Source organism: Amphibalanus amphitrite, unplaced genomic scaffold, assembly GCF_019059575.1.
Source record: "Amphibalanus amphitrite isolate SeventyFive unplaced genomic scaffold, NRLGWU_Aamphi_draft 000109F_arrow, whole genome shotgun sequence".
NCBI classification, from domain to species: Eukaryota; Metazoa; Arthropoda; class Thecostraca; order Balanomorpha; family Balanidae; genus Amphibalanus; species Amphibalanus amphitrite.
In genome coordinates, this window is record NW_024881604.1 from 1,010,649 (window position 1) to 1,033,391 (window position 22,743).

General features: G+C 58.5%; 1 protein-coding gene across 2 annotated transcripts in view; it reads left to right on the forward strand.

Annotated features, from left to right (window-relative positions):
* The window catches only part of LOC122380896 (E3 ubiquitin-protein ligase UBR4-like), a 44,673-nt gene extending 29,752 nt beyond the window's left edge, over positions 1-14,921 (forward strand). Inside the window, exons 54-72 of one of the 2 annotated variants that reach the window (XM_043364491.1) lie at positions 169-388; positions 526-642; positions 943-1,101; positions 1,434-1,601; positions 1,829-2,040; positions 2,375-2,606; positions 3,328-3,474; positions 3,830-4,033; positions 4,310-4,429; positions 7,387-7,486; positions 7,987-8,184; positions 9,461-9,651; positions 9,863-10,039; positions 10,375-10,569; positions 10,776-11,015; positions 11,242-11,364; positions 11,573-12,097; positions 12,939-13,442; positions 13,880-14,921. In XM_043364491.1, the coding sequence (XP_043220426.1) occupies positions 169-388; positions 526-642; positions 943-1,101; positions 1,434-1,601; positions 1,829-2,040; positions 2,375-2,606; positions 3,328-3,474; positions 3,830-4,033; positions 4,310-4,429; positions 7,387-7,486; positions 7,987-8,184; positions 9,461-9,651; positions 9,863-10,039; positions 10,375-10,569; positions 10,776-11,015; positions 11,242-11,364; positions 11,573-12,097; positions 12,939-13,442; positions 13,880-14,602 (4,555 nt within the window). In that variant the 3' untranslated portion in view covers positions 14,603-14,921. Of the gene's footprint in view, positions 1-168; positions 389-525; positions 643-942; positions 1,102-1,433; positions 1,602-1,828; positions 2,041-2,374; positions 2,607-3,327; positions 3,475-3,829; positions 4,034-4,309; positions 4,430-7,386; positions 7,487-7,856; positions 7,901-7,986; positions 8,185-9,460; positions 9,652-9,862; positions 10,040-10,374; positions 10,570-10,775; positions 11,016-11,241; positions 11,365-11,572; positions 12,098-12,938; positions 13,443-13,879 lie in introns of those variants that run through there. The other variant, XM_043364492.1, reaches the window with a different exon arrangement.
* The last annotated feature ends 7,822 nt before the right edge of the window (positions 14,922-22,743 follow it).

Sequence of the window (22,743 nt, forward strand, 5' to 3'; positions counted from 1 at the left end):
GTATAGGAGTGTTGAGCACTCTGGGGCTAATAATTTGGGATCGAAGCCGCCGCGCTATGGCTCATGAGTCTGTGTTACCACCGCATGTCATATGATCTAAACGCGACTGTCGATGTGAACTTTCTCCGCCATAACGTCAGAGCTGACCTCCCTGACTGATGTGTTCAGGGCCATCAACTACGACGAGAAGGACCCGTTCCTGTGTAACGCCTGCGGTTTCTGCAAGTACGCCAAGTTCGAGTACACGCTGACGGCCAAACCGTGCTGCGCCGTGGACCCGATTGAGAGCGAGGAGGACAGAAAGAAGGCCGTCACAAACATCAACGGACTCCTGGAGCGTGCCGACAAGATCTACAAGAAACTCATGTCCTACAAACCTACACTGGAGGTGAGCGACTGGTGCGGCGACCAACACATCATCCAAAGCCTGCCAATTAGCATGTCAGCTACGTACCTGATGTATCTTACTGTGACTTGCCCGGTTTAACCCGTGACCCCTGACTGACCGAGCCTGTCCCTGGACAGGCGCTGCTGGCCTGGGTCAGTGACCACGGCGGAGAGGTGTCGGCGGCGGCGGCGGCGGTGGCTACCGACCTGGCCGCCGGCACCGCCGGATCGCACGTCAGCCGACCCATTCAGCAGGTAGGATCACGGCGAGGGTGGTTGGCATCGGGCCGCGGCGCGACCCTTGCTCTGTCTACCGGTTGAAAAGGCTGTGGACCTTATGCTTTAATCAACGTTTTACCTTTTCATTTATAGCTACGAGAGGTTTACGCACATCGTTGGCGTAAGGCGTGTTTGAAACCTTCTGATGACATCGTCCAAAAAGAAACCTCTATATTTCTGTAATAAATGATTTTCGTTGTCATACAGTGACAAACTGTCTCTTGCGGTGAATGTTTACACCAGTAACTTGTCCTGACGCCCCGGCGCTGCCCTCAGCTGGCGCACAAGTACTGCAGCGACTGCCGACGCGACTTTGACGACCTCAGCAAGGTGATACAGAAGGTGCTGGCCTCGCGGCGCGAGCTGCTGCGCTACGACCGGCAGGCGCACGACGGCGCCGGCACCGCGGCCGCCTCGGCTCCCGCCTTCTGCCAGGTGAGTGGGGTGCCGCGCGGAACGGCTACGGGGTGCAGGGGCTGGTGGCTGTGCGAGCAACAGGTATGGGCCTGGTGGGCTCAAGTCATGAATGGTAACAGAGAAGAATCTGCTTAGCTGGATAGGGCATACTAAGTTGTTTTCGAAGTTAAATATGCGATGTATAATACCCTTCTTATAATTGCTGCTCAGAAGGGTGTTTGCTGAATGTATCGTTCTCGACTTGTCCTGATGATTGTACGATGTCGTGAACTCCCCTCTACTAGCCTGCCGAACGCAATACCACCTTCCTCTGATTCATGAAGCTGACCGTACCGCCCATGTCCCCACAGGAGACCACCAGCCACGGTCGCTGTTACGGCTGCAGCAGTGCCTCTGCCGAGTGCTGCGTGACGCTGCTGCGCGCGCTGGCCACCAACCCACGGCTGCGTGTCACCCTCTGCAGCTACGGCCTGATCCCACAGCTGCTGGAGCACAACCTGCGCCGCGGCACGCCCCAGGTGAGACCGAGGGAGACGGTCTAGATACCAGAGAGCTATGGTCAGTTGGAAATCAGCCTGGGTACGAGGGTACTAGCTACGACCAGTGATCGCTGCGCGGCCGCGCTGATGTGGTTGAGAATCTGGCGACGTTCTGCAGGTTCTCATGTTTGTTCCTCGTGAACTGACGTTCATTCGTAGTGCTGGTCTCACCCTGCCGCTGACCTTTGGTGTTCACTCTGTCCCAGAGCCGTGACGAGGTGTGCCAGCTCCTCTGTTTGCTCACCAAAGACAACCTGGCGGCCACGCTCGAGCTCAACGAGCTGATCTCGGGCCGCGTGCGGCTGGCGCTCTCCAGCGGCATGAGCTCGGCAGGCGTGGCGGCCGCCGTGCGACACGAGATGGCTCTGCTGGCCGCCGCCGTACGCAAGGAGGACTCGTGCTGGGAGCACCGGCTCAGGTCCGTACGGTGTGTTGGGAGATTCTCGCCGCACTGGAGGGATTTGAAAACTGGGCTGGGAGATTAACGATCGTGTTATTTCACTTGCTCAATCCGGAATCCGGACTGTCTGAGGTTTGACTTAGCTGCCTGTTGCTCGCACTTTGTCTCTTTTAATGGCCGAGTTTCTGCGTTATTGACGCTTTTACTAGATCTATATGAAAGTTCCACGGTGTTTCTCGGCGGTTGGAGCTCGGTCTTATTGTGCTGCCGCTCTTGACCCCATTGACAGGGGATGTGTCATTTTCTCGCCCGAGCTATGTCGTGACGTCCTCCCCTGTCTGCGCCCTGCCAGGTGCGTGGTGCGCATCTTCATAATGGCCGGCAAGGAGCACAAGAACCCGGTGGTGATCGAGTCTGTGACGCTGCCCTGCCTGAAGATCCTGCAGGGCGTCATGCAGCCGCCGGCCGACGCGGAGGCCGCGGGGACGTCCACCGGCGGGTCAGCGGCGGCCGGCGGGTCGGGGACCGCGGCCGCCGCGCCCGCACCCAGCACATCGGCGGCCGGGGTACCCGGGCCGTCCAAGGTAAAACTCGATAATGGCAGACATTGGGTTTTGTGACGTGTTGTGGGTGGCTCCTTGGGTTCCTTTTTCATCCGAAATTAAATTGAAAAAACCGACAGCTTCAGAAGCACGAATATTAAGGTGCCGGTTTTCTAGTTCTGTTCTTGGTCACGGTTTCGAGCTGTCCTTCGAACATGATTAGTTTGTATGGCTCATAGTAATTGTTTCCGTTTTTCCTAGCGTGGTGGTCTTTCGAGTTCGGCCCATTCGCAGTTGTGTTTGGGTTTCCATTTGTGACAGACCTTATGGAAGGTATGCCTCATCGCCTTTTCACTGCCACTTCCTACCGCCTTTGTGATGGCCGAAATAATGTTTACAGCGCACTGCCGGAGGTCGTGTTTATATTGACACTGGTCTTGGCTCGCTGCACCCCATCTTCGTTTGCTCACGTACTGAGCGGGAGAACTTGCGATATACGGAGGCATTCATGTATGTGTGTAGTATTGATGGTTCCATTTGTCTTTTCACGACTAGCTCTGTCCGCGCTTGTTTGCCCCCTAATTCCCCCGTATGTGTATGTAACCAGTCGTGTTTATGTTTTTTTTTATGCACCGGCAAACTGTCCCTACCACCGCTGTCTGCAGGAACCCTCTCCTTTCCTTTGTGCCTGGTGCTGTGGGACAACGGCCGTCCCGTTTCGTGTTCACTTCTGACGTCTCCCCGCTGTCTGTCCGCTCGACAGCCGGCACCCAGCTCGGTGACGGCCGGCGACCAGCCAGAGGTGCATCTGAGCGCCTCACGCTGGCTCCAGCAGGCCCCGCAGCACTCATTCGAGGCATGGAGGTCACGCAAGGCCAAACGCGGCCGAGAGCCGGCAAAGGGAGCCTCGGTAAGTGGTCGAGCAGCCTGAAACTGCTGTATGGATTGGCTAGAATCACACTCTGTTGTAAGAGACTGAGCTTTCCTCAGTGACAGTAGGCGTGGGTCTTATTGTCTCAGTACCTGTTCCGTGGATTGCTGTGTCGCAGTGTGTCCTGTGCTCTAACCACTGTGACGATCATATTTGGCCAGCTGTTAGTGACTGTTTGTTACGCTCGAGTTTTTCGTCTGAGGAGACTCCCATGAAGCCCCAGGTGATGTCACCGGCCTGCTGCGGGCTGCCCTGATGTGCTCCTCCCTGCGGTGGGCTCCCCGAGTTACCCCGCTGACCGTCCCCCTCCGTCTGTCCGCGTGTGCCGCTGCAGCGGTCGGAGGTGCGCGCCCTGTTCCTGATGGAGAAGTACGGCCGCCGGTGGCGCCAGCGCACCACCCAGTCGGCCATCTCCGTCACCTTCCTCGACACCTCGTGGCTGCGCCGCGTGCTGTTCAGTCCGAGCTCGCGGCTGGCGCGCCGCGTGGCAGCAGACATGGTGGAGACACTGGCCAGCGAGCCGGCCAGAAAACGACAGGTGCGCTCACCGCTCATATGGCAGACCAATTTTCACACGGCAGTGTCATGACAAACTTTTGTCAAATATTTTGCAATCGAAACAGTAGTTGGGCTTAGTTTGGACTGGCACGAGTACATATTCAGTGCTCGATGTAGGACTGTTGTAGTTAATATGTTGGCTGAGCTGCCTCATCAGATTGCAGTTACAGTTGTGTTTTTGCTCCTTTCTTGCATATTAGGCCATCATTTTTCATCCCGTTAACCGGTGTACCTTTGCCCGTATCTGTGACGTCAGATCCTGGACATGTTGACGTCATACCTGAGTGACGTCAGTGACGCGGGCGAGACGGCTGCCGAGTTTATCGACCTCTACCAGAAGCTGATCGCGGCCAACCACTGGAAGTACTACCTGACTGTGAGTACTCAGTGTCGGTGGCGAGCCGCGCCTGTCAGTGCTGTCGGCCGGTCGTAAAGGCCTCTTAGTTCTTCGAGCAGTTGCTATCGGGCACACTTCCGCTGTTGTCAACTAAAAAACGAACTTTGGTGATCGGTCATTGTGAGGAGAAAGATTCTTGTTTATTGCACCCAAAGAACATAAACAGAATTTAAACAAGTAGGTATAACCCTCACCAAATTGGTGACCAGACATTTCAGACATTTCCAGCTCGGCGCCCCTGTGAAATTGTACCGACGGGCGGTCCGGGCCCAGGGTGGGTCCGTACCGAGCGCGGTGTAGGTCGGACACGAACACAGCCGCCTTTTAGTACCGAAGGGCTGCTGAGTTATGTGCCGTGCCGTAACACATAATTCAATATTCGCAGGGAGTATGTGCTTTGTGCGACACGACTGTGTGATTGCGCCTGGGTACTTGGACGGTATTCTGGGCGCTGTGCGGTGTTGGCCGGACTCAGGCCGCCCGAGAGGAGACTGCTGCTGCCGCCGCCGGGGCCGGCTCGGTTCCGCGGCTCACCGCTGGCAGCCCGGACGTCCCGTGCGCGGCTCCCGGACTGGCCGGCCCGCCGGGTCTCAGCGGACAGTCTGCTGCGCGGACTGCCGGACGGCGGCGGCGGCGGTGGTAGTGGCGGAGACAGAGTCCCAGCGCCCGGCGCACACCCAGCTCGGCCAGCTGGACGGCCGATACGACCGAGACGCCGAGCAGCAGGCTGAGCGAGCCGCCCAGGTCGGAGATCAGGTCGGAGAGGCTGTAGCCCGGCCGCTCGGCGTTCAGCTGGATGGCGTAGGGCCAGTGCAGCTCGAGCACGGCCCGGTGGACGGCCAGCAGTCCGCTCCGGTTGGCCAGCAGACTGGTGACACGCAGCTCGTAGGTGGTGCTGTTGCAGGCCATCAGGCAGCGCCGCACGCACGGGTCGTCCGGCGGCACCCGGAAATCCTTGTACAGCATCCCGAGGAACTCGGTCTGGTTGGCGCAGAGCGGCAGAGAGGGCGGCGCGGCGCTCCAGGGCGGCCGGCAGCCGACCACGCGCGACCGCTCCTCCCAGCGGCACGAGACCAGGCAGCGCGGCCGCGAGTGGCCGGCGCCCGGCTGGCAGGGCCGCCGGCGCAGCGGCAGCCGGTGCCAGCGGGAGGCCCCGAGCCGCGCGCTCACCACCGAGCCGACGTCGACGGACAGGTGCGGGCTCCGCTCGGCGTCCTCAAAGTCCTTGTCCACGATGGGCGGCTGGTCTCCGGCGACGAACACGTCCACGGCCGGCCGGCGCAGGTAGTTGCTGTGGCCGTGCGCGGTGTGCTCGGCCGGGTCGCTGTGCAGCACCAGTGCCAGCCGCCGCCGGCCGTTGAACACGAGCGGCCCGCTGGGCCGGAACGTGTAGCAGAGACCGCGCCGGTAGCGGCCGGCCGTCCAGCGGCCCTGCCGAGTGGAGCCGCCGCGCGCGCCGGTCGGCCGACACTCGCGCCGGTTGCACTGCTGGACCAGGCTGGTGAGGCGCGGCGCCGCCTCCTCCCAGAACTCTGCCACCGGCCGGCGGTGCCACGGAAAGCGGCGCCAGCTGACGCCCGTGCCCTTTGGATTGAGCACGCCCCAGGCTCGCGCCACGCTCCGACTCTGCCGGTTGCTGTCGCACACGGTGATGGCAGGGAATGGGGCGTCCGTGACGCCGCTCAGCTCCTCGCCCAGCTCCAGCGCCACGGGCTCGTTGAGGTAGTGACGGACCAGCATCCACACCTGCGACAAAGGAGCTCGGGCGTCAGCTGCGGCGAGCGGGCGGTGAGCGCCGCAATCTGCTCTGCTGCACATTGCACCTCCTTACTTTACCGTGTGTCTAGCGGTTGCACTTCTTGTGCTAATTAGAATCATAATAGCACAATATCGTGATCTGTGTTTGTAATATATTCTTGCGAATATTTGCTGGCAAGAATTAGTTGTGAGTGTTTACTCGCCAGTAATTAAGCAATGAAATATCGAATGACATCTGTGGAATTTTCGAAAGAACGGATAGAGTGGTATGTGCGATATCTCGCCCAAAGCCAATTACTGCGGCACTAGGTACTGCCGATGAGACCGGCCGGCGACTGCCGAATCCTCTCTCCCACCTGAATTCCGAACACGATGCTGCAGAAGATGAGCAGGCTGCCGTAGAAGAGCAGTCGGACGACCTTACCGACCCGCCGGGCCATGGCCGCCGCGAGCCGCCGACCGAGCCGGACCCAGCGCGACCCCGCTGACCGGGCCCGACTGGCCGCCGGCCGCGCACCGGGGGCCGCCGGCCGCGCACCAGGAGACAATGGTCGCGCCCCAGGAGACAGTGGTCGCGCCCCAGTGGCCGCACAAAGATCAAGGCGGCGAGCTCCCGAGCGATGTTTACCCTGCACACTGGACTGCTCAGTGACCCATGCCGCCGCTCATAAAGACAAAACGGCGAGGCATTGAAGACGGCGCGGTCTCCAATATCTTTGTTGGTGAAGGACGACCTTCAGTTAGTATCTCTTTGCCAGGTGACAGCAATTTCGATAATGTGACATAAATGCAAGGAAGGCAGTCTGTCGTCCAGCCTCGAGTCGTTGAGCATGCGGCCTTGTATGGTATGGACTTGCCATCAATGGTACGCGTGTTAAATAAACTAAAAATGCTCTTTCATTTATCAATAGTATTTTGTTGTATATATTTATCAAAAGTATCGCTCATGTAACGTTTCATGCGGCTTAATTGTTTGTTTTTAGGGTAACTCAAGGAAGCAATTATGCTATGTTCGTGTGTGTGAGCTGTGTGCTAGTACCGGTCTTGTATCTACTCATCATGTGACTGATATCACGTCCCTGGTTGTCTGATTGGCCTCCCAGGCCGTGTTACTGACCACACGCGTCTTAGTATGTGTGTCTGGATGTTAACCACGGGTGTGTGTCTGTGTGCTGCAGACAAAGGGCATCCTGGGCCTGCTGGCCGAGCTGATCACCAAGGAGATCGACAACCTCAACCAGCTGGAGGAGACGACGCTCAACAGCGACCTCTCGCAGGGTACGGCGCCCGCCCTAGACACTGGCCAGATGAAAACGATCCCTTCTTTGTTACCTTCGGTTCTCAATTAGACGTTAAAAAATCGCATACTTTACACTTCAGTTGTTCTACTTCAGTCGTAATTGTTTGACTTTCTGAGTTCGTGAATCAGTTTATCAACGATTCCAGAAAAATACGCGTGTATAAGAGTAACTACGAATATATGTATTTAATACGTGTAAGTAAATACTAAATACGCGATGAACCCTGCTCTTGAATATTTACTCGCTTTTGTCAAAGCAGCTCCCGCAAAAGAAAGAAAATGTCAGCCGTTTGTGCTGGCTGGCTGACTCGTCCACTGGCCGCACCGTCTGTCTGCGCTGGTGTTCAGGGTACGCGCTGAAGGAGCTGACCCGCTGATTATCCCACTGACCACGCCGTCGTCTGGTGTTCAGGGTACGCGCTGAAGGAGCTGACCCGCTGAATCTCCCACTGACCGCCCACTCTGCGCTGGTGTTCAGGGTACGCGCTGAAGGAGCTGACGGAGCTGCTGATCTCCTTCCTGGAGCTGGAGTCGGTGCGCAGCCGGCACAAGGCGCCGCTGCTGGCCACCGTGCTGCACGGCTACCTGTCGCTGCGGCGGCTCGTCATCCAGCGCACCAAACTGGTGGACGAGACCCAGGAGCGGCTGCTCATGCTGCTGGAGGACATCACGTCGGGTGGGTGTCGGGATGGGGCAGACGTGGGGAGCGGTAGGGGCAGGCGGGTGTGACACGTAACTGGTTGGGTGAAACGCTGGAGAGCGTGGGTTATGTATCGGAGAGTCGGCTTCAGCTCCTGGGAGGCGTTTAATATCAGATGCAATTAACCCGCGCACCGACGGGGGTCTGCGCCAACTTAGTACCGACGGGGGGGGGGGGCGGATGACCGCCCCCCCCCCCTGAGATCTCGAGAACGAAGCAAGATAGCGACAAGCGGTAAACGGCATCGGATACGCACGGTCAAGATCTACAATTTTTACTAAGGTCATTTTCAGGTCAGGTCAAAGATGACGTCACAGGGGTCGAAAAAGTCAAAATGGCGGCGCTAAATATGGAGAGAGTTTTTCTCGAATAACTTTCGAATTAGTCAAGATAGGAACAAACTAAGGGCATCATCGTGATCCTCTCGTCAATCCGCATCGAATGATATATATGTTGACCTCGAAAGGTCAAGGTCAAAGGTTGACCTCAGGTCACGTGACCTCGAGGTCATCATGTATATCATTCGATGCGTCTTGACGAGCTGAACACAATGAGACCATCCACGCGTCTGTATCTTGTTCCTGTACGGAGTTATTGGCCAAAAACCTTTGGTGACCTTTGATGACGTCACATGACCTCACAGCTGCCCAACAGCAAAACAGACCTCAAGGTAGTGAAGGTTGATCGTATATGAAGTCATGTATGGTATATGGGGCCATTCCGACCCGTTTTAGTGGTAAAAACAGGGAGTTGATTTTTCCCCCATTGACTTATAATGGGGAGGTCGCGAAATTGACCTGACCTTAGGTCACCGATATCAAAATTCCGAGATATACAAATTGTAGCTACTAATGACCTAATAACATCCTGCGACTTTCAAAGGCCTCCGACATCTACTGTAGCTCTGGCACGGTGACAAAGTTGCAAAAAAGTGACTTGAGGTTGGGTCATTCAAAGTGACCTGGTGACCTGACCTTGAAAGGTAGGAGGTTCAAACTTGCACACCTTGTGTAAAATTGATAAGGGAATAGTCATACCAAATTTCGCGGCGCTACGCGCCGCGGTTTTCCCGCTATTCGCGAAAAACCTCAGGGGGGGGGGGCGGATATCCGCCCCCCCCGTCGGTGCGCGGGTTAAGCATTCCACCGACTGTCAGGAATATACGTCAGTCACAGCTCAGTTTGACGAGAGGCCGGTGCCGTCCTGTGTGTGCCGTTTCTCACGTCTGACGTTTGTCCGCGGCGTCCGGCAGGCACCGAGGCTGAGACGCGCCAGTTCATGGCCATCTGTGTGGAGACAGTGGCCAAGTACGGCCGCTCGGACGTGCGCACACCCGTCTTCATCTTCGAGCGGCTGTGTTCCATCATCGAGCCGGAGCTGAACGAGCTGGGACCGTTCCTACTCAGCCTCGAGAAGGACCCGCAGCAGGAGGACTTTTTGCAGGTGGGAACGATTCACTGCCCTGGGCAGCACGGCGGTGTGACGATTTGAACTGTACATGTCTTAATATGGCTGATGTCTTCTCCCGTTGTTTTGATACGGCGGGATAAGCGGCTGTGACACTGACCTATGCTGATGGAACTGTGACTGTGTCGAGGTGCTGTGTGTGGCGCCGTGTCCGTCGCCCCGTTCTAACAGTTGTATTGCTGTCCAGGGCCGGATGGTGGGCAACCCGTACCCTTCAACGGACCCGGGCATGGGCCCGCTGATGCGAGACGTCAAGAACCGCATCTGCCGCGACTGTGAGCTGGTGGCCCTGCTCGAAGACGACACGGGCATGGAGCTGCTCGTCAACAACAAAATCATCTCGCTCGACCTGCCCGTCAAAGAGGTGAGGGATGTAGCCAGCCGGGCGGCTGCTGACTAGTGACTATGGCATCCAGATGTACTGAAGGATGGGGCTGCTAAATGGCTATTCATCTCCCCGCATATGGGTATCGGTTCGGCCTGTAGTGCCTGGTTGTGCTGGATTGTGACTTCCACTATCCAGTTATATTGGATAACTTGCTCCATGATATCCAGACCTACCGTTTTCGCAGGTGCATCATGTGTGAATGACGACCTACCCTTCCCCTCAGGTGTACCGCAAGGTGTGGCTGTCTTATGGCTATCTCTCCGCGAAGGACCAGGTATATACTGTGTGACCGTCTTTTCCTCTCCCCGCAGGTGTACCGCAAGGTGTGGCTGCCGTCGGCCAGCAGCGACACGGAGCCGATGCGTATCGTGTACCGGATGCGCGGCCTGCTCGGCGACGCTACTGAGGAATTTATCGAGTCGCTGGAGACCAAGACGGACACGGACCGGGACGACGAGGAGACGTACCGCATGGCCAATGTCATGAGCGACTGCGGCGGCCTGCAGGTGAGTGTGGGTAACAGCGGCTTTACTGCAGTAGGTAAATCACTACGGATTAAGCCGCCTACCCACGCCGGTCGAGTTTCACGATGAGTTCACGGAAGGTGAGCAATGGGCTGGCACCCTGGTGGTCAGTTTCTGGTCGCTTAGCCCACACTCCGCAGAATGTGTCACCGGTAACGTCGCCGTCTCTCCGCCCCGGTCGTTTTCAGGAGCTGCTCCGGCGGATGGAGTACATCGAGGACCTGCAGCGCTCGCGGCCGCTGCTGACCGTCCTACTGCGGCTGACCGGGCTCTGTATCAAGACGCGTCAGAACCGGGCGGCGCTGACGCGTCCCGAGCTGCGCGCCGTGGCCGTGATGCTGCGACTGCTGGCGCTGTGTCTGAAGGCGGACCCGGAGCTGGTGGCTGGGCCGCCGGGCGGTCCCACCGTCACCCAGCAGCTGCTGCAGGTCAGACGGCACGGCGCGGCGCTTCACCCGGGCCCGTACCTGCAATACAGAACCTATGTCACGGTCCTGCCGTCAATGCTTACCGAAATTGGAACCCGCGGAAACAGTCTAGCCATACGTTCTTGTAACGTGTAACTGGTCGCGCATTTCTCGACTTTTCGTTTGGTATGAAGTGGCGACCGTCTGATACGCTGTGACCGCTGATCACCCCGCCTCGCCGGTGCAGATAATGGCCGTGGTGCTGGCCGAGGCCACCTCGCTGGACCTGGACGAGTACCGGCGGTTCGCCTCCACCTGCGGCTCCGTGGAACAGATCCGACTGCTGCTGTCGCACGTGCACATGGCACAGGTCAGTTAGCCTGCCACCAGCGGCCGTCTGAGGGTGCGGCACGAGTCTCTCGTTTAAAATAAACAATTCACTGTTCAGGAAGCCACCGTAATTTAAGCTGAATCGCGTATATGTCAAATAAAAGCACGCAACGCGGCTCGGAACCTGGCACTTCTTCGAAAGCCATGGCGTGCGCCTCATTCGCATTGATTTTTGTGTCCGTTTGCAGAGTAAGGGCGCCGGCGCACTGCTGCAGCAGCTGATGCGCGTGCTGCCCTTCCTGACGTTCGGCTCCGAGGAGAAGATGCGCCTGCTGATCGACCACTTCCAGCCGGTGCTCGACTTTGACGAGTTTGACGCCAGCCAGCCGGCCGAGTCGGCCGCGCTGCTCGAGTCGCTCTGCGCACTCACCGCCGGCATCGAGACCAACTGCATGGGCAACCAGCTCAAGGACATGTTTGTGGCCGCCGGCGTGGTGGAGCGCGCGCTCACCTACCTGCGACAGCACGCGCCGCCGGGCAAAAAGGCGCTGCTTAACACCAACGACGAGCAGTGGAAGAGCTTCCTGTCGCGGCCGGCGCTGAGCTACGCGCTGCGCATCCTGGCCGGCCTGGCGACCAAACACGAGCCGACGCAGCTGGCCGTGGCCGCCGAGAGCATCCCGATCATCCACCGTCTGGAGCAGGTGTCGTCGGACCAGCACGTCGGCTCTCTGGCCGAGAACCTGCTGGAGGCGCTGCGCACCAACCGGCAGGTGAGTGCCGCGGCGGGCCGGGACGGGCACAGGTGTGGGGAGGTCACTGTGAACAGGTCTCGTCGGTGAGTGAGGGGTGAATATGGGGGCACGCGAAGAGACGCGTGAAAAGATAGAGGACATATTTGTATGGTTGCAGCTACATGCTCTTGTTTGTTTGTTGGGGGTTAGGGGCGCGCCGACTACGAGGTCATTTTGCGCCCATAACATATATTTGAATTACGTCTTTAATTACTTACTTATTTACGTGTTATGCTTAGGAAAGGAAAGTAACGGGGAAATTGGCTGCACGGATACATGCTCGTTAAATGGCATGGGGTGTTTATCACGAATAGGGTAGGGCAAGCGACGGGAGGACAGAGGGAAGCGTCGCCATTCAGCATGCCTCCTGTCGTGTTCCGTGCACCCCTAACCATTGTCGTGCGGCCGCTGGCCGCCGCTCTGCTCTGACTGACTCCCCGCTGAACGCCTTTCTCCACTGACCGGCTCCCCGCTGACGGCTGTTCTCCACTGACTGGCCCCCCGGCTGACGGCTGTTGTCCACTGACTGTCTCCCCGCTGACGGCTGTTCTCCACTGACTGCCCCCCCCCCCCCCGGCTGACCGCCTTTCTCCACTGACTGTCTCCCCGCTGACGGCTGTTCTCCACTGACTGTCTCTCCGCTGACCGCCTTTCTCCACTGACCGGCTCCCCGCTGACGGCTGTTCTCCACTGACCGGCTCCCCGCTGACGGCTGTTCTCCACTGACCGGCTCCCCGCTGACCGCCGCTCTCCACTGACCGTCTCCCCGCTGGCCGCCTATCTCCACTGACTGTCTCCCCGCTGACCGCTGCGCCGCCAGGTCGCCACCAAGATCGAGCAGGTTCGCAAGCAGACGCGCCAGGAGAAGAAGCGGATGGCCATGGCGATGCGGAAGCACCAGCTGGACGCCCTGGGGATGCGCGCCAACGACAAGGGCCAGGTGGCCATCAAGTCGTCGGTGCTGCGGCAGCTGGACGACATCAGTGACGAGCAGGGCCTGACGTGCGTCATATGCCGCGAGGGCTACCGCTTCCAGCCCACCAAGGTGCTCGGCATCTACACGTTCACCAAGCGCTGTCCGCTCGACGACGCCGAGCCCAAGCAGCGCAAGACGATGGGCTACTCGACGGTGACGCACTTCAACCTGGTGCACGTGGACTGCCACATGGCGGCCGTGCGGCTGGCGCGCGCGCGCGACGAGTGGGAGTCGGCCGCGCTGCAGAACGCCAACACCCGCTGCAACGGCCTGCTGCCGCTCTGGGGGCCGCAGGTGGCCGAGTCGGCGTTCGCGCACTGCCTGGCGCGCCACAACACTTATCTGCAGGTTAGTTGAACATATAGTTACACCTACCCGCAGCCTGGCGCGCCACAACACCTACCTGCAGGTTAGTTTAACACCTACACCTTCCCACTGCCTGGCGCGCCGTAACACCTACCGGAAGGTTAGTTTGACACCTACACCTTCCCACTGCCTGGCGCGCCGTAACACCTACCGGAAGGTTAGTTTAACACTACACCTACCTGGCACGCCACACCACCTACCCACAGGTTATGTTGTTTTACACCTACACCTAATAGGAAAAATAATTAAAATGGAAAGCATGGAAAATTGAAAACGTCTTCATCAATCACAAAGTGTTAACCTTCTCCAATGCTGATGGGTGGGTGCATATCGTTGGCTGCGTGCCGTATGGCAGGTAAAGTATTCATCATCTGCCGTGCGACACGACTGTATTAACCGGGCGCCGTGTTTTTCCGTAGGAGAGCACCGGCCACCGGGACGTGGGCTACCAGACCACGGTGCACGACCTGAAGCTGCTGCTGCTGCGCTTCGCCCAGGAGCGCAGCTTCAGCGACGACTCTGGCGGCGGCGGGCCGCAGAGCAACATCTACATCGTGCCGCACCTGATGCACATGGCGCTCTACGTCATCAACAGCACGCGCATCGGCCAGCGCGAGCTCAAGAACGTGACCACCCAGCTGGGCGCCGCCTCGGACCGCTGGGTGGAGACCAGCTTCGAGCCGGACGGGCCGCTCTTCTGGATGGCCATGGCGCCGCTGGTGCTGGCGCCCGACGGCTGGCGTCAGCTGCGGCTGCGCTGCCTGGCGCGCCTGCTGGTGCTGGCGCAGGCGCGCCACACGCGGCCCGGCGGCGGCCGCGCGCTGACCGAGCGCCAGCCGCTGCCGTGGGCCGTCTACCGACCGTGGGCCATCTTCTGGGGCCTGGTGGACGGCCTGTACACGATGGTGCTGTCGCGCGCGGCGCCGGAGGCCGGCGGCGCCGACTGGTGCGCCGCGCTGGCCGAGTACATCCGCCACCACGACCAGGCGCTGCTGGAGGCCTGCGACCGGCTGCTGCGCCGCTACCAGCAGGAGCTGCTGCCGGCCGCCTCGCTGGCAGAGATGCTCGACGTGCTGGGCGTGCTGGCTGAGGCCGGTGACCCGGACACGTTCCTGCGCGAGGCGCTGCAGCAGGTGCCCTGAGCGCCGCTGCCGCCGCCGACACGTGCCCGCCCGCCCCGCAGACACACCGGATTGTTAGCTCGCGCCCGCAGGTGCCCACGGCCGCCCGGCAGCGCCGCGCGCCGACACGCTTAGTTTTGGTCGCTTCATAGGGATGTTTGCTTTCCGAAGTCATGATGAGTAACGGTTTGTTGTGATCAACACGCTGAGAGGGGGTTGTTTTATTTCGTTTCGGCTGTTCTCTAACTGGTGCAGGTGAATCTGCCGTGGATTGTTTAGCTGATGTATAACCGATTGCCTATGGTATGCTTCTGCCAATAAATATTCACACTAGTCCCAATGGATGTTTGTCCGTTGCCGATGAGCTTTGCCCATTACCCATTGAAATGTAGTGGAGCGCATGTTTTGCACATCGGGACGTTCTCGTTCCTTTTCGCTCAAACTCAAGGACCACGTAGCAGGCGGCACGGTACTGCAAGAGATGGCCAAAGCTTCGCCCCCCCCCCCTCCCGCCCTACGTCTGTAACATCCACCCGGTTGCTCGCAAAGATCTGAGGAAGCGGTAACGAGTGCCGTTTCTGCTCGGCGTATGACGCGGTATTGCTGTCTGACATAGCGTAGTTAACATGAATGAAGGGATTTCCTAATTGTTATTTCAACATTTTTAAAATGCATTTCACAGCACTATCATTTGATCTCACATTACTTAGCATGCATCGTATACGACCAATCATCACTCAGTTCCCACGACTAGCGGCCAAAGGTCGGCCGGTTCCAGCTCAGTTCGACCAATAATCGCGCAGTTCTCACGCCTAGCGGCCGATCGTCGGCCGGTTCCGGCTCAGTCCGACCAATCAGCACGCAGTTCCCACGCTCAGCGGCCAATAGCCGGCCGGCTGGGGCTCCACCAAGGCCTCGGCTAACATGTTAGCTACTGGGGCAAATGCCCCAGTAGAGTCAGGGAATGCCCCAGTAGTGGTCAGGTTTTGCCCAACCTTCACAAAATGAGTATATCTCAATATTAACGTAGGTACATTCTTTCACTCGGGAGCAGTTGAAGACGTTTGTGGCAAGAAATCAGGGGCGGAGGCAGAGGGGGTGCATGGTGTGCAGCTGCACCCAGGGCTGCGGAGTCGATGAATTTTCGGCGACTGCGACTCCGATTCCGACTCCGGCTTTCAAAAACCAGCTCCGACTCCGACTCCGACTCCGGGCAGAATTGTCGACTCCGACCGACTCCAACTCCCGACTCCGACTCCGCAGACCTAGCAGGGCTGCGGAGTCGACAGATTTTCGGTGACTCCGACTCCGACTCCGGCTCGGGTTTCTAAAATCGACTCCGACTCCGACTCCGACTCCGGTCACAACTGTCGACTCCGACCGACTCAGACTCCGACTCCGACTCCCACTCCGCAGCCCTGCACCCTCAATTTTCATAAGAAAACATAGGCGTGCATTGGCAAACATACCTATCTTTTTGCATCCCCATAATCCATAAGCTGCCCTTCGTTCGAAAGCGGGTCAAAATAATGAGAAAATTATAGTCTGGCAAACCTAAGAAAGAACGGAGTTAATTAACCCGCGCCCTGCTGGGGGTCCTGGATTTCCACGCCCTGCTGGGGGGGAGGGGGTTTGAACAACCCCCCCCCCCCCCTTCTAACTCGGCTCCTGGGCTACGTAGCGATACGCGGAAGGCGGCGTTCGAAAGAGCGTCAAAAATAATGACGAAATCACTTCGGTCAATTTTTTGGTCAGGTCAAAGGTCAGGTCACCAGAGGTCATTGAAGGCAAAATTTCGCCGATTTCCAGGTCGAATGTCGACAATTTCCAAGAAGCCAACGCATAACTCGGGAACCGATAGAGCTACAGCGCCGCGGAAAAGCGCATTCGATAGCCCTATTAACGCCCTTTCTGAGTAATGTTTTCAGATTTCACCTAACGTCAACGGTTTTGCCTGCAGGGGGCAAAAACTGCAAAAATAGCCGATTTTTTCGGAAACAGCTTTTCTGCAATAACTTTTGACTCAAGCCTTGTACGAGCTTACTTTTACCGGCATCGTGTTCCTCTCGTCAAGACGCATCGAATGAACTATAACTTGACCTTGAAAGGTCAACTTGAAAATTTGACCTCAGGTCAAGGTCATGACCTAACCGGAAAGGGTCATGTTGCATATCAATCGATCCGTATCGTCGAGCTGAACACATGCCTCCTGGTGGACTCCGCCTTCATGTGGTGGGAGGTGTGGGCCTCCGGGCCCGTCCCCGGCCGGGACCTTCGGGCCCAAGACAACGGCCGGGGAAACCAAACGGAGTCCTCGGTGCCCCATCGGAGGGGTGCCTGGCGGTGGCCCCCCGGCCGCCGCCGCCGCTGCTGCTCTCGGACTTCACTACTACTACTACTACCATCATCACCGGGACAACCTTCGCCCAGGACAGCGGATGTCCACCAGCGGGACCGGGAGCCGGCGGACCGTACGCCGGCCCCGGCCCGCTAGATGACTAGCCGGCGCCCCGCGCCCCCCTCCGTGAGCGCCGACGGAGGGGCGCCACCGCCGGCGGCGCTGGGAAGTGGTCATCGGAGAGCGAAGAACAGGAGGTACCGTCGCAACCGAGCAGGAAGAAGCCACACGACCGTGGTGTCGTGGAATGCGGAAGGGCTCCGTAAGAAGGTCGGAGAGCTCCAACGCTGGCTTCCCGCGGTCAAAGCCGACGTACTGGCCGTTCAAGAGGCTCAGCTCCCGAAGATCGCTTCCAGACTGCCGGGGTACCAGCCGCCGGTGGTGGTGCGTAGGGCACGCGGAAGAGTCACGGGCGCAACGGTCGTCAAGGGTGGAGACGTGGCCCTGTACGTCAGAGCCGGTCGACACTTTGAAGTCATCGACGACCAAATGACGACGGCTGCCGACGATTCAACGGAGATCTGTGGGGTCAGGCTGCTGGACGGAGGAATGGATGGAAAACCCTACCTGACTGTTATCAACATCTACAGACCGCCGATCCGGGCGACGGGAGACGATCGTGCCGACAACTTCGACCCAGAGTCCATCCCGATAGACGACAAAACGCTGGTCCTGGGGGACTTCAATGCGCACCACCCCCTGTGGGACGCCGCCTGCGATGGGCCGGACGAGGTGGGACAACGAGTGGCGGACTGGCTGGATGACATCGGATGGCGGCCTCTAAACTCTGGAGAGCCGACATTCACCAGCTACCGCTCTGGTGCTCACTCCGCACCGGACCTCGCGGTGTGCAGCGAGATGATGGCGCGCAGATCGACCTGGGAAGTTGGACAAGACCTCGGCAGCGATCACCTACCGATGAAGATCACCATCCGGGCGTCCGACGCGCGTCCTCAGAGGAAGAGGAAGGCCAGATGGGCTCACCACAAGGCGGACTGGCGAGCCTTCCAGGACGACTGCGAGGCTGCCCTGACCGGGACGGTGCCGACGCGGACGGCTCAGGAGGCCGCCACACGCCTGACGGAAACCATCCAGAACGCGGCCAAGCGACACATTCCGAGAGGGGCGCGAGCGGACCCCCGACCGTGGGCCCTCCATCCTGATCTGCAGGAAGCCATCCGTGACCGCCAAGCTGCCAGACGGGAGATCCGACCCGACGACCCGGACAGCCGAGCGCGCTGGATTGAAGCAAAGCAGCGCGCCACCGAGGTTGAGGGACGGGTCTCCAGAGAGCAGTTCCGCGAGTTTGTGGGAACAACACTGAACCGCCCAGCAAGCCTCGGAAGAGTTTCCAAGATACTGAAAAAGTGGGAAGGAGCGACCGACGATGAGCACCGAGACGGCCAGGCGATGATGGACGACGACAATAAGCTTCTGGTTACGGACAAGCAGAAAGCTAACGCCTTCGTAAAGGCATACGCACAAGTATCGCGTCATGTCAGAAACAAGAAGGTCGACCTCACCGCAAAGCGCAAGCTGTCTCAACCGGCGGCACGGACATGTGAGTGCCGAGACCGGAGAACAGAGATGTGCGCGCCCTTCTCCCTGGCCGAGCTCAACGCCCAGATCGTGGAAACGAAGCTGAAGAAATCGCCGGGCCCCGACGGTATCACCAACGAGATGCTCCGCCACCTCGGCCCGATTGCCAAGAAAGAACTCCTCAGGACATTTAACAGTTCGTGGAGCTCCGGAGAGGTCCCGAAAGAGTGGCGCGTCGCGACGGTGATACCGATTCCGAAAGCCGGCAAAGACAAGAGGCTCTTGGGCAGCTACAGGCCGATAGCACTCACCAGCAACCTGAGCAAGCTGTTGGAGCGCATGATCTTGGCCCGACTTACCTACTTCGAGGAGAGCCGAGGGTTGCTCCCTCCAGAACAGACGGGTTTCCGAGCGGGGCGGTCGGTGGAGGACAACATCGGCCGCCTCGTCCAAGAGGTGCAGGACGGATGGCAGAGACCGGCGGTCGATCGAAGAACGGCGGCGAGGAGGCCTGATGGAAGCGTGGCACAGAAATACGTTCTCGTGGCTTTTGATTTTGCCCGAGCGTATGATGTAGTGGACCACCGCCTCCTCCGGCTCAACCTGACCGAGCAGGGACTGCCGCTGTGCCTCGTCCGCTGGGTGTGGCAGTGGCTGAGAGACCGAAGGACGAGAGTGGAAGTTCGCGGGGCTCTGTCCGGTGAGCGGGTCTTTCGCGCCGGATTACCCCAGGGCAGTGTGCTGTCGCCCAGTTTGTTTGTGTTGTGGGCGGCGCCGCTGGTCCAGGTCATCAAGAAGATCCCCGGATGCACACCCTACATGTACGCGGATGACACGGCGGTGCTCTGCGCGGGCAACACTATTGAAGTGGCGAGGGAGAGGGCCCAGAAGGCAGCCGACGCGCTGACAAGGTGGGCGCGCGAAACCAAGATGAAGGTCTCCGGCGAGAAGACCCAACTCCTGGTTCTCTCGCAGCAAGCCAAGGACGCCAAGGACTGCCGCATCAAGGTAGCTGGAAACACAATAGAGGCGCAGGAGACCCTCCACCTCCTGGGTGTCACACTGGACAGACTCCTACACTTCGGGCCGCACTGCCGTCGTCTACGAAGAAAAACAAGACCACGAATCAACCAACTCAGACAGCTCACCGGAAGGTCGTGGGGGCTCGGCGAGAGACTCCTCCGGACGGTGGCAAACGGATACATCCGCGGCGCCATAGAACACGCGGCGGCGGCGTGGCTGCCTGCGGCTGCGACAACGCATCTCGGCGTCTTGGAAGTGGAGATGCTGGCGGCGGCACGCACCATCACTGGCTGTCCGATCTCCACCCCGAGGCACGCCGTGAGAGCAGAGGCGGGCGTCGTGCCGATGGCGGCGAGGAGGGATGCGCTGGCAGCACGCCTGCTGGCGAAAGCGCACTCTCTCCCGCCGGAGGACCCGCTGCACGCCGTGGCGGAGGCCGCCCCCGTGCCGCGACTCAAGTCCGTGACCGGATGGAGAGACCGAGGGAGAGCGGTGTGGGACCGCGCCGGCGTGGAGCTACCCGTCGAGGCTCGCCTAGCCACGAGGCCGCCCCCGTGGACAGCGACGGAAAACGTGACGATCCGCCTGGACATCGGCCCGCTCCCGATCGGAGCGACCGCGTCGATGAGGCGAAGCGCTGCGGAGACGTGCCTGGGAGCGCTCCCCCAGTGTGCGACGTGGGCCTGGACCGACGGGTCGGCGACCGGCGGAGTGACGAATGGCGGTGCCGGGGTCCTAATCGAACACCCAGACGGAACGACGGAAGCTCTGCGAGAGGCGGCGGGGAAAATATGCTCTAGCTACCGGGCTGAGATGGTGGCGCTGAAGACGGCAGTGCGACATCTCCTGGAGCACCCACCCCTCGAACAGGATATCATCATATGCTCCGACTCACAGGCGTCACTTGCGACGCTGAGAGGAGGACCAGAGGCCCAGACGTCCCCTCTAGGTGCCGCCATCTGGGAGCACATGGCGGCACTGGTGGCTGGCGGGGACCGTAGGGTCCACCTCCAATGGGTGCCGTCCCACTGTGAGCTGGAGGGAAATGAGCGGGTGGACGCTATCGCCAAGGAAGCCGCCGCCCTCCCACAGCAGGGAGTCCCGGTTGACGTCCGCACAGTGTACCGTGCGGCGTCCCGGATGGCCAGAAAGGAGGCGATCAGCAACTGGCCGGACGGCTGGTATAGGCGGCTGATGGACGGCCACCTACCCGCACCGCTGCCCAGCACTACTCCACGAGAGGTGGCGGTTGATGTGCACCAACTGCGCGCTGGTCACTGGTCGGGATCTGCGCAGTACCTGCATCGGATCGGCAGGAACCCCGGCCGGGACTGCGCGCAGTGCAACTCGCTGACGTGCCGGGCGGCCGGCTGCCGCTGCTGTGGCGAAGAGGAGGCAGACACGCCGGCACACATCCTGCTACGCTGCCCGGCACTGATGCGACTACGCCTACGACATCTAGGCAACATACACCCGAGCGAGGAGGAGGTCTGAGGCAGCGGCGTGGTGGCGGCCCTGGGGGCCGCCGCCAGGTACCTCCAGAGCCGAGAGGCTACGTAGCGAACGCTGCGTGGGGAAAAAACAACAACAACAACAACAGCTGAACACATCTAAGGCGTTTTCATCGCTCTAGCATGCCTCTATCAAAAGTTATTTGCGAAAAACTGTTAGATACCATTCGTGACCTAAGATGACCTCAGGGCATAAACAGGGGTCACGGACACCATTTTCATGTTCAGTGTGTCTAAACCACTTGTAATTCAGTGTTTGGGAGTGTTTATAATGTCTTTCGTCCAAAAGAGGCGCATTTCCATTTTCTCCCATTGACTTATAACGGGGAGGTCGCAAAATTGACCTGACCTTAGGTCATCGATATCAAAATTCTGAGATATGCATTTTGTACATGCTATTGCTCTTAGCAATCGCTGAAAGTTTCAAAGCGATCGGTCACTCGGTGTAGCTATGACAGATATTGAAACTTTTTATGAGGTGAGGTCACTTCAAGTGACCTGGTGACCTGACCTTGAATGACCTTGGTCTGAAATTTTCACAACATGTGTAGAATTGATGTATGATAAGGTGTACCAGAAACGGCGGCGGGAGCGCCGCCCGTTTTTGAGATATTCGCGAAAAACCACAATGGGGGGTGTTCAAACACCCCCCCCCCCCCCAGCAGGGCGCGGGTTAAAGCGCCTGAATCACTTAACACGTGTTTTGAGCATTTGAAATGTATGGCTCGGAGAAATTTGTGTGAAAAGTTGGGAGAGAAACTATGCTCTCACCATTGACCTATAATAAGTACTTATTATTATAGTACTTATTATAGGTCAATGGCTCTCACAATATAAATGCACATGCATCAATGACCGCAGCACTTTAAATCCATTCTTTCTCAGGTTTGTCAGACTATACTTCGGCGATTTTTTTGGTCTTCTGGTTCTGGTTGTCTGGTCAAAGTTCATGTCATGGGGGTCGCCGATTTTCAGGTTCAAATTTCGCCGATTTTCAGGTTGAATATCGACAATTTGCAAGATGCCGGATCATAACTCGGGAACCAACAGAGCTACAGCGCCGCGGAAAAGCGCTTTTGATAGCCTTAGCCATATTAGTGTTCTTTCTGAGTATGTGTTTCTCTCAGATTTGACTAGCGTTAACGGTTTTGCTTGCAGGGGGCAAAAATTTCCAAAAAAAAGACGATTTTTCAGGAACAGTTTTCCCATGGGGGTCGCCACCACTACTGACGCTACGGACAGTGTGCGTACAAGTCTGAGAAGGCCCGAAAACTTGTACGGAATGTCCGTACAAGTCTCGACGACCGAAATTAGTTCTTTTTGCATTATTTAACCCGCGCCCTGGTGGGGTCTGTTTATAACGCGACCTGGTGGGGGGGGCTATTTTTTGCCCCCCCCTCGTATCTCCGAAACTACTGGACGGATCCGCAAAATTCAAATGGCGTTCGAAAGGCCTGTCAAATTTGTCATGAGAAACCAAATTTCATTGACCTCGGGGTCACCGATGACGTCACAGGTCAGGTCAAAGATGAAATGTTTCACCGTTCACGGGTCTTCTAGGGAATGCGCTATAACACCGAGGAAAACCCATTTTGTCGAGAATCAGCGATAGGGCGTCAGTTGCCTAGTAGATATGTTGCTATTAGCGGTCACTGACAACACCAGGTCAGGTCACAGGTCAGGTCACCAAG